This window comes from Ahaetulla prasina, chromosome 4, assembly GCF_028640845.1.
Source record: "Ahaetulla prasina isolate Xishuangbanna chromosome 4, ASM2864084v1, whole genome shotgun sequence".
Classification (NCBI taxonomy): domain Eukaryota; kingdom Metazoa; phylum Chordata; class Lepidosauria; order Squamata; family Colubridae; genus Ahaetulla; species Ahaetulla prasina.
In genome coordinates, this window is record NC_080542.1 from 132,364,487 (window position 1) to 132,380,063 (window position 15,577).

Here is a 15,577-nt window from a genome sequence, read left to right on the forward strand (position 1 = left end):
TGTGTTTTTATATGGCTGTACACCGCCCTGAGTCCCTAGGGAGATAGGGCGGTATAAAAGTACGAATAAATAAATAAAAATAAATAAATAAAATCCAAACCGGACTATGATCAGATAGAGTTCTTGAACAAATCTTAATCTTCTTCACTCTAGAGTACAAATCATTAGAAATCAAAATAAAATCAATCCTCGAAAATGATTGATGCCTGTCAGAAAAGAAGGTAAAATCCCTCTCTTCTGTATTATGTTCTCTCCAAATATCTCTTAATTCCAAGTCCTCCATCATTTCAAAAAAAGCCTTTGGTAATTTCGCCCGGCTTGACATTTTCCTTAAACTTTTTTTGTCTTTTTGAGTATCCAACACACCATTCCAATCACCCATTAATATATATGATTTATAATCCCAAAATACTATTCTTTTATGTAAAAACTTGAAAAAATTTTCTTGTTGTTGATTCGGAGCATAAACTCCTATTAATAATATCTTCTTTCCCTCCAACAAAAGTTCAATAGCAATGTATCTTCCTTGCTTATCCACCTCAATTAATTTTGCTGATATATCCTTCTTTATATATATAACTAAACCGTTTTTTTTTTCCAAAGAGGAGGCAACAAAATGTACTCCCAGTTTTGAGTTTATCAAATATTTCTGGTCTAAAGATCTAATATGTGTTTCTTGTAAACAGGTAATGTCATTTTTAAATTGTTTCAAATAATGAAATACTTTCCTTCTCTTCTGTGAATTCAAACCATTAACATTCCAAGATAATAGTTTAATTGCCATTATCGGCCAAAGGAAACTTTTGGAACACTAGCCGCAGATAACATTTTGCTTTAGGCCTTGCTCCTCCCACTGTTTCCGTTGTAGTAGTTGCCAGTTGTTGTTGTGCCTTCATCTCTTGTTCCTTGCGTTTAGCAGCAGCTCTTGTCAGCCTTTGTTCTTTTGAATCTGAACCCGTCGTAGGTATTTCCAACACTTGTAATAAATCTTCTTCCATCACAATCTGTTCTTGTACCTGCTTCACTTTTCTTTCCTTCACTTCAGCCTCCCTTCTTCTAGCTTCCAATGGGGGAAGACTTCCAACTTTTAATGCCTCAACATAAAATTCTCTTGCTTTTCCAACTGTATTGAGACGATGTACTTTCTCTGCATAATATACTATTATACCAGTTGGGATATCCCATCTATATTCAATCTGACATTTTTTAAGTTCATTCACCAGGAAGGCAAATTCCTTCCTAGCCCTGAACATTTTTGGTGGAATTTCCTTTAATATTAAAATATCTTGACCAGCAACCTGAATCTTCTCCCCCTTATATGAGGCTTGCAGAATCTGTTTTCTCACTGTTCTGCTTGTAAAATAAATAACAACATCCCTTGGCAACTTTTTTTGCCTTGCTATCCAAGAATTCACACGATATATTTTATCAATTTGATAAGCCACATCTGCTGGACGAGCTGCTAATATCTCAGCAAATACTTCAGAAAAAATTTCCCTTAAATTCTCTTCTTTATTTTCATTCAAGCCACGGATTCTTAGAGCAAATTCCATATTTCTATATTGTATCAAAACTATTTCATCATCTGTTTTTTCCATTTTACTTTGAAATTCAGCCATTTTATTTTCTAATTTTGAATTATGTTGCTTAATTTCTTCAACTTCCTCTTCTAATAAAATCACATTTGTTGCCAAACTTTGTACTGCAATTACAAATCCTTCTTTAACTTCTTTATTTCCCACTTGAATTTCTAATATCTGCTCTTTCATTTCAGACATCTCATCAGTTATTACTTTAAATTTTTCTTGTATAAAGTCTTTTAAATTCTCTTGTAACGCCTCTAAATTCAATGTTCTAGTCTCTGCTGTATGAGCTGGAGAGGCACCAGCTGATGAAATTCCAGAGCCCTTTGTTACAGTAGACTTTAATTGTTTGGCTGCCATCTTCTATAAAATTATTTATTTATTTCCAACTTAATATTCACTTTAAATCTTCTTAACCTCTGAGAAACACAGTCTTTTAAAGCAATATTTAAAAATCTCCCCTAGATTCTATCAGCAGGCAGCAAAGAGTTAAAGAGTTAAAGTAGCAAATAACATGCAATTTACCAGCAGCAGACGGCAAATGCTAAAAGTATCACTTTCGCTTTCCACTCGTTAGCTTGTTAACAATTCGCCTCCATTTTCTTGCTGTTTTCAAGCTTGTTACAAAGTAACGGGGAATTGGCTTGGCTACTTGCATAAAGTTCTCCCACTTTCATTCTGTCCGGTATAATCCTTTATTGTCCAAAATAAATCTCGGTGTTTGGTCGTGGTGATTGGTTCCGCCAAAGCAGAAAAATCCTCTGATCTGGAGTACTTCGGGTTGCTGGAGGGAACTTAACCCTTCAAACCCCTTTTTTCTCAGGGGCTTTAGGGAAATTCTACCTCTGCCCTCAGCTCACCATCTCTTCTTCTCCCAAAGAGAGGGTTTTTCGAACCGCTGGACAGCAGATTTAAGCTGTCCTAGCGATTCCACATAATCCAAAGGTTGGTGATCATAAAGATCACTGCCATCACCTACAGTGCCAAACAGGAAGTCCGGTCATATTTCAGCTTCTTGAGTTATTTTCAAGGACAACCTCTTATAAAGCATCATCCAATATGAAGGGAAGAAGTCATCAGCAACTCTGTGTCATTAGGATTGGTTTAATCTTAATCTGAGAAGAAACACAATTTATTAGAATGATCTAATGTCCATTGGATCTAGTTTCCATTTTCTCTTTCCAAAGCTTTTGTTATTTGATACATGGTTTATGCTTTAAGACTCCAAAACTTTGAAGATTTCATTTTGCAACATTATGGTCACTTTGTTGCTTCCCTTGCAGAGGTGGGTTTCAGCAGGTTCAGACCAGTTCTGGAGAACCGGTAGCGGAAATTTTGAATAGTTCAGAGATTCGGTGGTAAACATTCTGACTGGCCCTGCCCCCAACTGTTCTCTGCCTCCCGAGTCCCAGCTGATTGGGAGGAAATGGGGATTTTGCAGTACCCTTCCCCTGGATTGAGGAGGGAATGGAGATTTTACAGTATCCTTCCCCTGCCACGCCCACCAAGCCATGCCCACCAAGCAATGCCACACTGATCAAGCCACACCCACAAAACCGGTAGTAAAAATTTTTAAAACTCACCACTGTTCCCTTGTACATGTTTCAGTTCTAGCTGTTACTTTTCATATCCATCCTATTTAGATTCAGCATTCTTGAAATGCTGTGAGAAAATTTAAAACACAATGATGCCACATTCATCTACAACCTCCCCAGCTCTTAATGTGCTTAAAAGCTGAAGCAAAACATTGACATCTGAACCCTGTTGTTTACCTTGTTCTCAACATTTCAGATTCTGCTATTTTTGTTGGTCTAGAAGGCTAATTATTTTTATCTCCTGGTAGAATAAAAGCAGTATCTGCTGGGAAGGTTGTGTGTTCTAATTAGCCTGTTGCTTCTTAAGGACATGCCTTCTCCTGCCACCTTTGATAAATTAAAAAGAAATTATTAGATGTAGAGTTTTAAAGTAGAAAAGAGACATAAACAAGATTATTCAACCCCAACAGCTACTCTTGAAAGGAGAATTTTGCTGCAACATCAAAGCTTTTTCATAAAGAAGAGAGAATTATCTGGTGAAGCTTGTTATGAGTCACATTCCTGGTTTGAATTTGTTTGCAGTGTTTGAAAAATATAGATCTTTCAGCAATGTATTTGATTACAATTGGAGTCCCAACAGGTTCAATAGAGCTTACTCCAAGGTTAACATGTAACAGGTTGGAGCCTAAAACAATGTTTCTCATAAGGGCTTTCCCTATGACCGGTAGAACTCAGATACATGGTCATCTATTTGAGACACAGCTGTAAATCACTGAGATTTTAAGCCCTTAATATTTTAAGTCCCTAATTAAAATCAGAATGTCATTGAAACAGTGGGAGAAATGTTATTGTGTTCATGCCCTGCTTTTGCATTGTTGTTATTCCATGGCACTTTATTGTTCTTTAGGATGCTATTTGGATGCGCTGTGTGGTTAAAGGTCAAAGCATTGTTAGAGACCCCACACACCCACTTTAAAGTCCGGTTTTGTTGCTCTCCTCTGGGAGGAGGTTTCTACTAGATTCTGTAACAGCTTTATTCCCCTATGCCCGTGATGGCAAACCTATGGAAGGTGTGCCAGAGCATGCAGCACCTTCTCTGTGGGCACATGAGCCATCACCCCAGCTCAGCTCTGTTGTGCATGCTGATCTTCGAGGCTCTGCCGCGCATGAGTAGGGGCAGGGTGCATACGTGGGGCCATGCATACATGCATAGGGGCCATAGGAGGACATGCATTCATGCACGGGATGAGGTGCATGCAGGGTGCACAAACATGCATGTTGGGGCAGGGCGTATGTGCTGGACTGCATGGTGGGCCATGGCACATGCATGGGGTCAAGCTCATATGCAGGGAGCATGAGCGGGGGTTGCGCAAGCATTACATTTTGGGGGTGCATGCATGCTTTAAGCACTCGGTCTGGAAAAGATTAGCCATCGCTGCCCTATGCCAACCATCTGGTGAATTCGCAAGATTAGTTTTTCTCGCCATGAACATATATACATCTGAACTAGACTGTTTTATTTTTTCCTGTGTCATATAATATACATGGATATATATGTATACGCGTAATTTTGTTTGTTTATTTATTTTGTCATGTTTATGTAGTGCGTATTGGAAATGGTGAACTTTTGAGAGCTGTATGCAACAACATTTCATTTTAATGTATGCCAATTAGCAAAAGCTTAAAGTGACAATAAAGTTATTCTAAATCTATAAGTTATGGATATCAGAAACAGTTTTGCTGAGCCAGAAGACTCGTTTTAAGATCTCTACATGGCAGTGAATAGAATAGTTATGTGAAAAGAAAATGAATGGATTTTTTGAGATTAGTAGGTCATGTACACATAGCTCAGAAGGTGCCTGAGATCAAATATTTCCTGTGTGGACATTACACTTTAGCACAAGAGAAATAAGGAAGGACAGGCTACATACATAAAGAATGCCCAAGCAATCCAATTAATTATTAAATGTACCAAGGCTATTAAAAGGATTATATGTCTATTATTTAAAAATATACATTATGAAACAAATATTTACCTACCCATCTCTTTTTCTGAATTATGGAAATCTCTATTTAGTAAAATGAGATTTATTCACCTTTGCCTAGTTTAGAAAGTTGTATTTGTTTTCCTTAGGCTTTTAGCAATTTTTAATGAGGTTGATATATTATTGCTCATTAGGGTTGCACAGTAGATATGCTGTTAATCTGATCTACTATTTTGAACACACATCTGATATATTTTTATTCTGAGCTGCTGTGGAGTTTTGATCTAAAGCCAAAAAATAAGACATTGGAAACGGCTTGACATCAAAATCATTTAAGGAGGAAAAAGAGAATGCACAAATTTAGATTCCTGCTACACTATCTTATCATTCTCCTATAAATATTGCCAGGAACATTTAATCACCTACACTCACCCTGAATATATATATGTCAAATGTTCTCAGGAGAAACAGTCCACTTCCAGTCTACAAATAAGAATCAGTTAATGAAGTGGGCTGGGAGTATATCCTATATTATTTCCAATCTGCTATCCAGTACCTGTATAACTCTATAACTATCTTTCTTTGAGATCTATGAATCTCCACAGAGGTTCTTGGGGATAATTCTTCCATTGTCCCAGAAAAATTCTGTTCATTGAATAACTATGGCAATATGTGCATCCAGTTGGAGGCTTAACTCTCATTATGGACACAGTGGTAGGAGAGACAAGGAGAAATAGAAAAATAGGATCCATGTTGTTAACGGTTGTTTAGGAATTTTTTGTACTAAGTTTTTATTTTATTTTATAACATACAAATATTCCAATTTCAATTGAGCACAAATCATTTTAGCAAATAATAATCAAAGTGTTTACAACAATATTCCCTGCACTAATATAAATAATAATAATAATAATAATAATAATAATAATAATAATAATAATAATTTAACCAAATTAAACTACATATCTTCCTTATATCATTGATCCTTCCATATATTTCCCTGTTTCTAGCTCCTGTTTTTGTCAGCTAGCCATTGATAAAATAAGTCCCAAGTCAAAAAATATTTCTTTTCCTTAATTGTAAGTGTTAGCTTATCCATTTCTGCACTAATTCTAATATTTCAAATATTCTAATATTTTTCTAATCACATCTTCAGCTGTTGGAATTTCTTCACTTTTCCATTGTTGTACAAATACTATTTTCGCTGCAGTCAATAGATGTAAAATCAGACATACATTCCTTTTGTTATACTCGTTTGGTAAAATACCCAACAAAAAAAAATATCTGGTTTCAAATCAAGATAAAATAGATAGTACTAACCCCACCCGCTGTGGAGGAGCAAATAAAATGGGGATTTTAAATACGTGGATGCTTCGAAACGGCGTGGTGGATGTGTGGAGAGAGGTCAAAGGAATTGAAAGAGTATATGAGGAGAAACTGTATAAAAATGAAAAGGATAAAAAATGGATACTTAAAAAATTGGAGGAAAGTTGGAGATTAAATGATAACGGGGAGGTTAAATTTGAAATTGTTTGGGATGCGATGAAAGCGGTGTTTAGAGGGGAGAGTATTAAATTATCAAGTAGGAAATATAAAAAGTATAAAATTAAAATGGAAAGAGATAAAAATCAGATTAAAGAATTGAAAAATCAATTTTTGCTTACTAAAGAAAAAAAATTCTTCAGGAGCTTAATATGTTAAGAAATAAAATGATAGAAGAGGATACAGAGTTGGTAAAAAGAAATTTGAGATATTTAAATAGGAATTTTTTTGAATTTAGTAACAGAAATTCTAAGTTATTGGCAAAGATGGCGAAAAATAAAAGAGAGAAGAGAGAAATTGGAGCTTTGATAGATGACAGAGGTATAAGATGTTATAAAAAATTAGAGAAATGTGAAGTGGTTAGAAATTTTTTTCAGAATCTATATTCAAAGAAACCAGTTAATCGGGGAAAATTGCAAAGCTATTTAGAAAAATATGTGGTGAAAATTGATCAAACATATAAGGAATTGATGGAAGAAGATATAACACAAGATGAGATTAATGGAGTTATACAAAAAATAAAATTAGGGAAAGCTCCAGGTGAGGATGGATTACCTGCTGAGTTTTATAAAGAATTTAAAGAATTAATAATACCAAGATTGCAAAAATTATTTAATGGAATATTACATGGTGGAGAAGTACCTTTGTCATGGAATAGAAGAAGATATAACACAAGATGAGATTAATGGAATATTAACTGAAGAGATAAAGATTTAGAAAGGATTGTACAGTAATTGAGACTAAATTGATTTTAAACCTAATAACAGCAGCAAGATTACTAATAGGACAATACTGGAAGAAAAAAGAAGTACCTACAATAGAAGAATGGATATTGAAGGTTGCCAATTTGGCTGAGATGGCGAAGATATCAGCCTTTTTGAAAGACAATACAAGAAAGATATTAAAGGAATGGAAAAATGGATTGACTATATTCAAGAGATATCAGACTAAGAGTTATCAGACTGTTTTGAATGATTATGATGTATTATTCTTGATTGTCTTTGGGGAAGTTAGGAATTGATGGAAGAAGATATTGAAGGATATCAGAAAAATTGGACAAATTTTGTAATGGTGGAAAAGACCTAGATTAGTGAAGAAAATGTGGTATCAAAATCAAAAGGAAGGTGGATTAGGAATCCCCAAATTATTTAATGGAATATTAACTGAAGAGATAAAGATTTAGAAAGGATTGAGTCCTATCGGCCCATTTCTTTAATTAATCAGGATGCAAAGATATTTACTGCTATTATAAGTAATAGATTAAATAGATTTATAGATAGATATATAAGTTACAACCAAGTAGGTTTTGTGAAGGGTAGATACATGAGTGATATTGTTAGAAGAGTATTAAATATTATAGATGTAGCTGAATATAATGGTGATAAAATTGGTATAGTATCATTGGACATTTTTAAAGCTTTTGATTCCGTACAATGGGAAACTATTAAAGTAATTGTGGAGGCCTTAGGCTTTGGTAATAAGTTTATACATGTTATTTCAAAATTGTATCAAAAAAGTAGTGTAAGAGTGAAGGTGAATGGAATATTAACTGAAGAGATAAAATTAGAAGCAGGTTCGAGACAAGGATGTCCCTTGTCCCCAACATTATTTTTATTGGCTATGGAAATCTTGACAAAAATGATAGAAAAAGATGAAGAATTAGAAGGATATAAGGGGTATAAGATAAATTTGTATGCGGATGATACTTTAATTATTTTGAAAAATGTAGAGAAAGACCTGAAAAGATATATAAGCATTTGATAGAATTTGAGGAAATGACAGGTCTGAAAGTAAATTGGTCAAAGTCAGAATTATTGATGGATAGTAATGGTAATGAGTGTGAGAATATGCAAGAGCAATTTGGGATAAGGATTAAAAATACATTGAAATATTTGGGTATAGTGCTTTCACTCAAGGTTAAAGAATTGAAAAAACTTAATTATGATGTGGTGATCAATGAAATTGAGAAGAAGATAGACAAATATAAAATGTTAAAGTTGTCTTGGTTTGGTAGAATTGCAATGTGTAAGATGATGTTGCTGCCCAAGTTTAATTTTTTATTCGAGATGCTACCGCTAAATTTGACAGAGAAAGATATTGAAGGATATCAGAAAAAATTGGACAAATTTTGTAATGGTGGGAAAAGACCTAGATTAGTGAAGAAAATGTGGTATCAAAATCAAAAGGAAGGTGGATTAGGAATCCCCAAATTATTTAATTATTACTGTGCGTATGGTATCCGGATAGTGGTAAAAATATTTAAAGGTGAAGATAACTATTGGAGGGACTTAGAGTTAAGGGATATAGAGAAATTTGGATCAAGGTGGTTTTTAGATAAAGCAAACTTAAAATGTGTAATTAGAATGCACTAATTCTAATATTTCAAATATTCTAATATTTTTCTAATCACGTCTTCAGCTGTTGGAATTTCTTCACTTTTCCATTGTTGTACAAATACTATTTTTGCTGCAGTCAATAGATGTAAAATCAGACATACATTCCTTTTGTTATACTCGTTTGGTAAAATGCAACAAAAAAAAATCTCTGGTTTCAAATCTATACGTTGTTTTATCATTTTTTTCCAGCCATGTATGTATTTTGGTCCAATATTTTTTTGCTTTTTGACATGTCCACCACATACGATAGTATGAACCTGGTGTCTGATGAAATTTGCAACATTTTGCTGATTTATCCTTAAACATCTTTGCTAACCTAAGTGAAGCAAGCCATTCATAGAATTGAGTATTGTTATGGTGCCATTCTGATTGGTCAATTGGTCAATTGGTCTTGATGTACATTTCTACCAAACTTCCTAGCACCCCCCTACTGAGATGCTGCTGATATACTCTTCTCCAACCTTCCCAGTATCTTCTCACTGAGAAGCCTTTGATATAGTCCATAAAAGAAGCACAGCCATGAGTACTAACTGCATCTCTATTGTAAGATTACATCAACAGAATCTTACAAGTCAGATGCTGTCCCTTTTAACTACCTGGATAACAAGGGGAAGTTCTTAAATGTCTTTCTCTGATTATTAAGTCACTGGAAACTCTTCCCTCAGCTGTCTGAGCATTCTCTGGGCAGAATCTCCTCCACTTGTCTCTCAAAGACATTCTCAATTACTATTGCGCAGCTGTAGTAATAAAATATTGCAAGTCTGAATGTGCTTCTCCCTTCCTAACTTTATCTTCACTCGTGCTGAAATGTTTTTCCAAGTTATTTTCTTGAACCAGACTTAAGCCCTCCTTATCTTCCCATTATATTGGTGATGACTCTTACTCCTGCCTTGAAGGCCATTCCCTATACCTTCTATACTTGGAATTCTAACATCTGTGGAAATTTTGATCCACCCACTACCTGGGAAAATATTGCAGAAGCAGAAAGGATACAGGGAAATGAACTGACCTTTGCAGAATAGAGAAGAAAAAGAGACAAACATTGGATAACCAGTAAATATTTCTCTGCCCCCAAGAATGGAAAGTGTTTTAGAAAGAACCAACCTTAGTTTTCTGAAGAGTAAAAGGGGGAAGACTGTGCTTCCTATATAAACTACCACAAAAGTGTTATAGTGAGAAAACACTGGGAAAGTTGAAGACGGGAATGGGAATACCAACAGCATCAATAGGAAATGCTAGGAAGTTACATTGATAGATGCAGAAGGTGATACACCTGTTCTGACCTAGGCTTCCTTAGAAATTTAACAGTACAAACTTAGTCCAGGCAAATCTTTTTAATTCATATGGCTGTAAATTACTTTCATTTACAGTCCACAAGTCATTCAGAGGAAGGTTATCAACACCCACCAATCTCATGTGGAATGCTGCCAAAGAGCTAATTTCCAGATGCAGGGCAAGGCCAAATTTAGCACAGATTCACAAATAAAATTTTCAGATCTTGAACCAGCCAGATAAACAAATTGCTTCCTGCAAAAACAATTATACAATGTAAGCCGCTCTGAGTCTTCGGAGAAGGGCGGGGTATAAATGTAAATAAATAAATAAAAAAGCTCACATCCTGTTTGCTTCTCTTTTATGTCTTATGGGAGGGACCAATCATCTCCAAACCTTACTCCCAAGTCGACCCTGTTTTCTTAATTGTTCCTGTCTCCTGGCAGCTCTACACATGCACACACTGGGAACAGGCTCACACTGTTCTTTTGCCTCACTGATGTCAGACTTCACAGACTTCGGAAGCAGCAAAGAACTACCAGATGGCCTTGGCCCCCTCTCTGCCTCCAACTCAGAACCATCATCCAAGCCTTCCCCAGACTCCAGGAATAGACCACATTCCTCCCCAGCCTCCTCACTGTCCAAATCTGCTGCCAGCTCTGCTGGCCGCTGGTGGGCCACAACAGTACCTCTAAAGCTGCTGCGTTTCACTTCACCAGAACTCAGGAGAAGGTGGGAACAAGACAGTGTTGCAACTAGACTTTCATGTATAGAAAATGCTGGGAGATAAGCATCATGGAATTTCTAACACTGACATAAATTGATGGCCAATAAGATTTATTATCTCAGTCCAAGTATATCAGAGCTGTTTTGGGTTGGCAGGGTTAACATAATTTTGGACTTTATTCATTTTTTTCAGCTCTACCCTTCTTTAGCATGGTGTAGCACAATTTTGCTCTGTCTTGTGACACTGACATGTTACTCTTCTATGTTGGTCCAAACAGGAACAATTGGGAATTGATATTTTCTCAGAATCTGAGTTCAGGGTTAACAAATTATCTTGGGACAAACCAACACTTTAATGTCATTTCAGGGTCCTGAAGAGAGTGTATGTTTACTGACATGACATAAGGCTTCAAAGGCTGCTTGTTCTTATGCCAGTCTTCTTCTCTGTGGCTTGCTGATCTGTGGCATCCTGTGTTCCTGGACCAACAACACTTTTCTAATGCTTTTGCCAACAATATAATCAACATAGAATATTGCCATCAACCCACAATTAAATGTAACTAAAATATGCCTGTGATTAGGAGATAGTGCCAGAAGATACCCATTTTCCCCAAATCCAAGATCAAAAAAGAAGGAAGGAAGGAAGGAAGGAAGGAAGGAAGGAAGGAAGGAAGGAAGGAAGGAAGGAAGGAAGGAAGGAAGGAAGGAAGGAAGGAAGGAAGGAAGGAAGGAAGGAAGGAAGGAAGGAAGGAAGGAAAGCTATCTTTTGGCACAAAACATTCTTGGCCATTCTTTAATGTCATGCCAAGGGATCTCTGACAGGTAATTGGAAATGTAAAAACTATTTATTTTGAAATACTGAATTGATCCAGCACAACTTGAGGCTGCTGCATGTTGTCTTTTCTCATCTTTGTTATTTCTACCTTTAAAAAGCTGTGTCTATGGGTGTCTGTGTGTAGTGGTCACGGGGTTTCAAAAATTTATTTCAGTGGAGACCTGTCATTTATAGAGGTTAATGTCTTGAAAAGAGTTATCATTACCATTATCATTAATGATTGTCATGAATGATTATCATTATCATGAATGATTATCATTATCATTATGGTCTGCTGCACAGTCAGCCAGATGTTCAGATTGGATTTAACATTTTTGTCTGCCTATTGAATCCTTCCAAAGACTTGGGATAGGCAGATGTGGATGTTTGATGGTGATATAGTTATTGTCACAGGATGTAAGCTGTTCCAAATAAAGCTGCCTTTTTGAATTGATTGATGGAGAAGTTGTCAATATCAATGCAACTGAAATGTGTTCCAACTATTTTGGTGCCTATTACTATTGTTATTGCCTTTGCTTTCTTTTCAGCAGTCATCATTAACATTATATTAGTGATATCTGGGAAGATTCTGGGAAGATCCTGGAAAATAAAATAAAACAATGAATCTGTGAACACTTAGAAGCAAGCAGAGTTATAACTAGAATCCAACATGGGTTTCTCAAAAACAGATCATGTCAGACAAACCTTACTGCATTAGTTGACAAAGTGGCTAAATTAGTGGATCAATGAAATGCTGTAGACCTATTATTCTTGGACTTCAGTAAGGCATTTGATAAAGTAGACCACAACCTCCTACTTGGTAAAATAGAAAAAAACGGGTTAGTAAGCATTTCCACCAGATGTATTTGTACCTGGCTGACCAACCACACTTAATGTGTCATTAATGGAGCTACATTTACATGGAGAGAAGCATGCAATGGGGTACTTCTCTCTCTTAGGTCCAGTCATCTTCAACATCTTCATAAATTGTTTAGATGTGGGAATAAAAGTCAACACAATTGTAGACAACTTCAAGTTAGGGAAATAGCCAACACTTTAGAATATAGGGTCAAGATCTAGAAGGATCTTGATAGATCTGAATACTTGGTCCTATCCAACAAAATGCAATTTATTGGTGAGAAAAGCAAGAAAAGCCAAATGCATAGGTGTAGATTAGGTTGTATATAGCTCATAGCAGTAACTGTGAAAGAGATCTAGGAGTCCTAATGGACAACCATTTAAATACGAGCTAGTATCACGTTAGAAATGAAAGGCAAGGAAGAAGCAGAATTTTATGAAGTGTGGGATAAGTGGTGTAACTGGTTAGAACAGAGAAATAGAAATGTATAGGAATAAATGTAAATACTTATAAGAGACACATGACATAGTACTCTTAAAAATGTTTATTGTTATGTAAATTGAAAATAAAAAAATTAAATTAAATAATAATGATAATAAATATGAGCCAGTAATGTGCTGCAGCTGCCAAAAAGCCTAATGCAGTTTTAGGCTGCATCAAAAGAAAGATAGAATCAATATCACATGAAGTCTTAGCACCACTTTATAAACATTTGGTAAGATAACATTTCAAACCTTGCATTGAGTTTTGATCACCATGATACAAAAAAGATGCTGAAAGACTGAAGAGAAGATGAAGAAAGATGACTAAGGGACTGGAAGCTAAAACGCATGAAGAATGATTTCAGGAAAGAGGTATGTCTAACGAAAAGAAAGACTAAAGGGTGACATGATAGCAATCTTTCAATACTTAAGGGACTGTCATAAAAAAGAGAGGGTTGTCCTATTTTCCGAAGTATCTGGAGCAGGACAAGAAGTAATGGATGGAAACTTATCAAAGAGTGATGCAGTCTAGAACTAGGCACCAATTTTTTGACAGTGAGAAAAAATAATCAGTGGAACAGCTTGCTATTTATCTATCTGTCTGTCTGTCTGTCTGTCTGTCTGTCTGTCTGTCTGTCTGTCTGTCTATCTATCTATCTATCTATCTATCTATCTATCTATCTATCTATCTATTTGTCAAACACAACAATATATATAATTATAAGCATGAAATAACCATATGAATTGGATACAACCAAAGGGAAAATTAGGACAGGAACGGTAGGCACGCTGGTGCTCTTATGCATGCCCCTTACCGACCTCTTAGGAATGGGGTGAGGGGGATTTTGGGAAGAGACCACAGAGTCAGGTAGTACATTCCAGGCATTAACAACTCTATTACTGAAGTCATATTTTCTGCAATCAAGATTGGAGCGGTTCACTTTAAGTTTAAATCTATTGTATGCTCGTGTATTGTTGCAGTTGAAGCTGAAGTAGTCTTCAACAGGAAGGACATTGTAGCAGATGATTTTATGAGTTATACTCAGGTCATGCCAAAGGCTTACCTCTAGAAGTTGTGGGGTTTTGAACAAAAGATTGGACAGCCATTTATCTGGAATGGTATAGAGTCTCATGCTTGAGCAGGAAATTGGATTAAAAGACCCCAAGGCAGGGGTGAAATCCAGCAGGTTCTGGAGAACCAGTAGTGGAAATTTTGAGCAGTTCAGAGAACCAGTAGCGGAAATTTTGAGTAGTTCAAATACCACCTCTGTCTGGCCCCAGAGAGAGGTGCGAAAGGAGATTTTGCAGTAACCTTCCCCTGCCACTTCCACCAAGCCATGTCCACCAAGCCATGCCACTTCCACCAAGCCTGCCCACAGAACCTGTAGTAAAAAAATGGATTTCACCACTGCCCCAAGATCCCTTCCAACTCCATTATTCTGTTATTCACAATTGCTATTTTCATCCATTTCTATCCAGACAAGCAGATTCAGGTATCACCTGAGGGCAAATCTTTTTCAAATCAAATCTCAAAGTAGCTCAGTTTACATCTGTTTCCCCTTGAGTCTCAAATCACAAGCTTGGATCAAGCCATGCTCTCTTCAAATCTCCAATTCAAATTGAATCAAGGCTGATTTAGACAGGATGAATCAATAGGAGAGATGCAATGCAAAAACGAGTATTTAGCAATTGGACAGAAATACCACAGATTCTCTTACATGTCAAAGATGGGAGGGGGGGAGTATAATTTGTTTCTTAATCACTAGAAGAGCTACCCACGGTTTGCTAATCAATTGACAGGGTCATAAAGGATGCTGGCAAAATGATGACTGCAGTTCATGAATCTCCAATGTATTGGGAAATTACTAGTGCCTCCAGGAAACAGACACACAAACGGTTTGTTTGATGTCAGTTTTGCACGGATGGCAAATACTTAAGCAAATAACAAGAGAGAAAGTGATGCATAATTAAAGGTTTATTCCAGATAAACTCTAGCTTTATGTTTATTTTAGAGGTGGCAGCAAAAGACATTTGCACTCAGGTACATTTCCATAGGTGTCAATTTCAAGCGTCTGACTGCACAAATAAAGCTTATACACACAATGCATTATTAAGTGGGGGAATGAATTTCAAAAGGAAAGAATGTGCCAGGCCAAAAAAAAAAATCAAACATTTAATTTGAAGAACATGGAAAAGCCCTATGCAATGAACCCTGGAATAAATTTAAACAGACGACTTGCAGATGCAGAAGTCCCAACTATTAGCACATGTCCAGATTCTTGAAATTAACAGAGAATTATTACATACCTAAACATACTGGAGAAAATTGAAATGTTTCTAGAGTTCAAATCTAATGCCAGAAAAGGGAGCTTAAGCGCGTATA

The 15,577-nt window shown here is 36.1% G+C and overlaps 1 protein-coding gene across 1 annotated transcript in view; it reads right to left on the reverse strand.

Moving 5' to 3' along the window:
* Positions 1-738: 738 nt before the first annotated feature.
* The window catches only part of LOC131198304 (uncharacterized), a 44,409-nt gene continuing 29,570 nt past the window's right edge, over positions 739-15,577 (reverse strand). The window contains exons 2-4 of the mRNA XM_058182792.1: positions 3,356-3,505; positions 3,167-3,245; positions 739-2,698 (exon numbers count right to left, since the gene is read on the reverse strand). Coding sequence (XP_058038775.1) covers positions 774-1,943 — 1,170 coding nt within the window. The 5' untranslated portion in view covers positions 1,944-2,698; positions 3,167-3,245; positions 3,356-3,505 and the 3' untranslated portion in view covers positions 739-773. The remainder of the gene's footprint in view (positions 2,699-3,166; positions 3,246-3,355; positions 3,506-15,577) is intronic.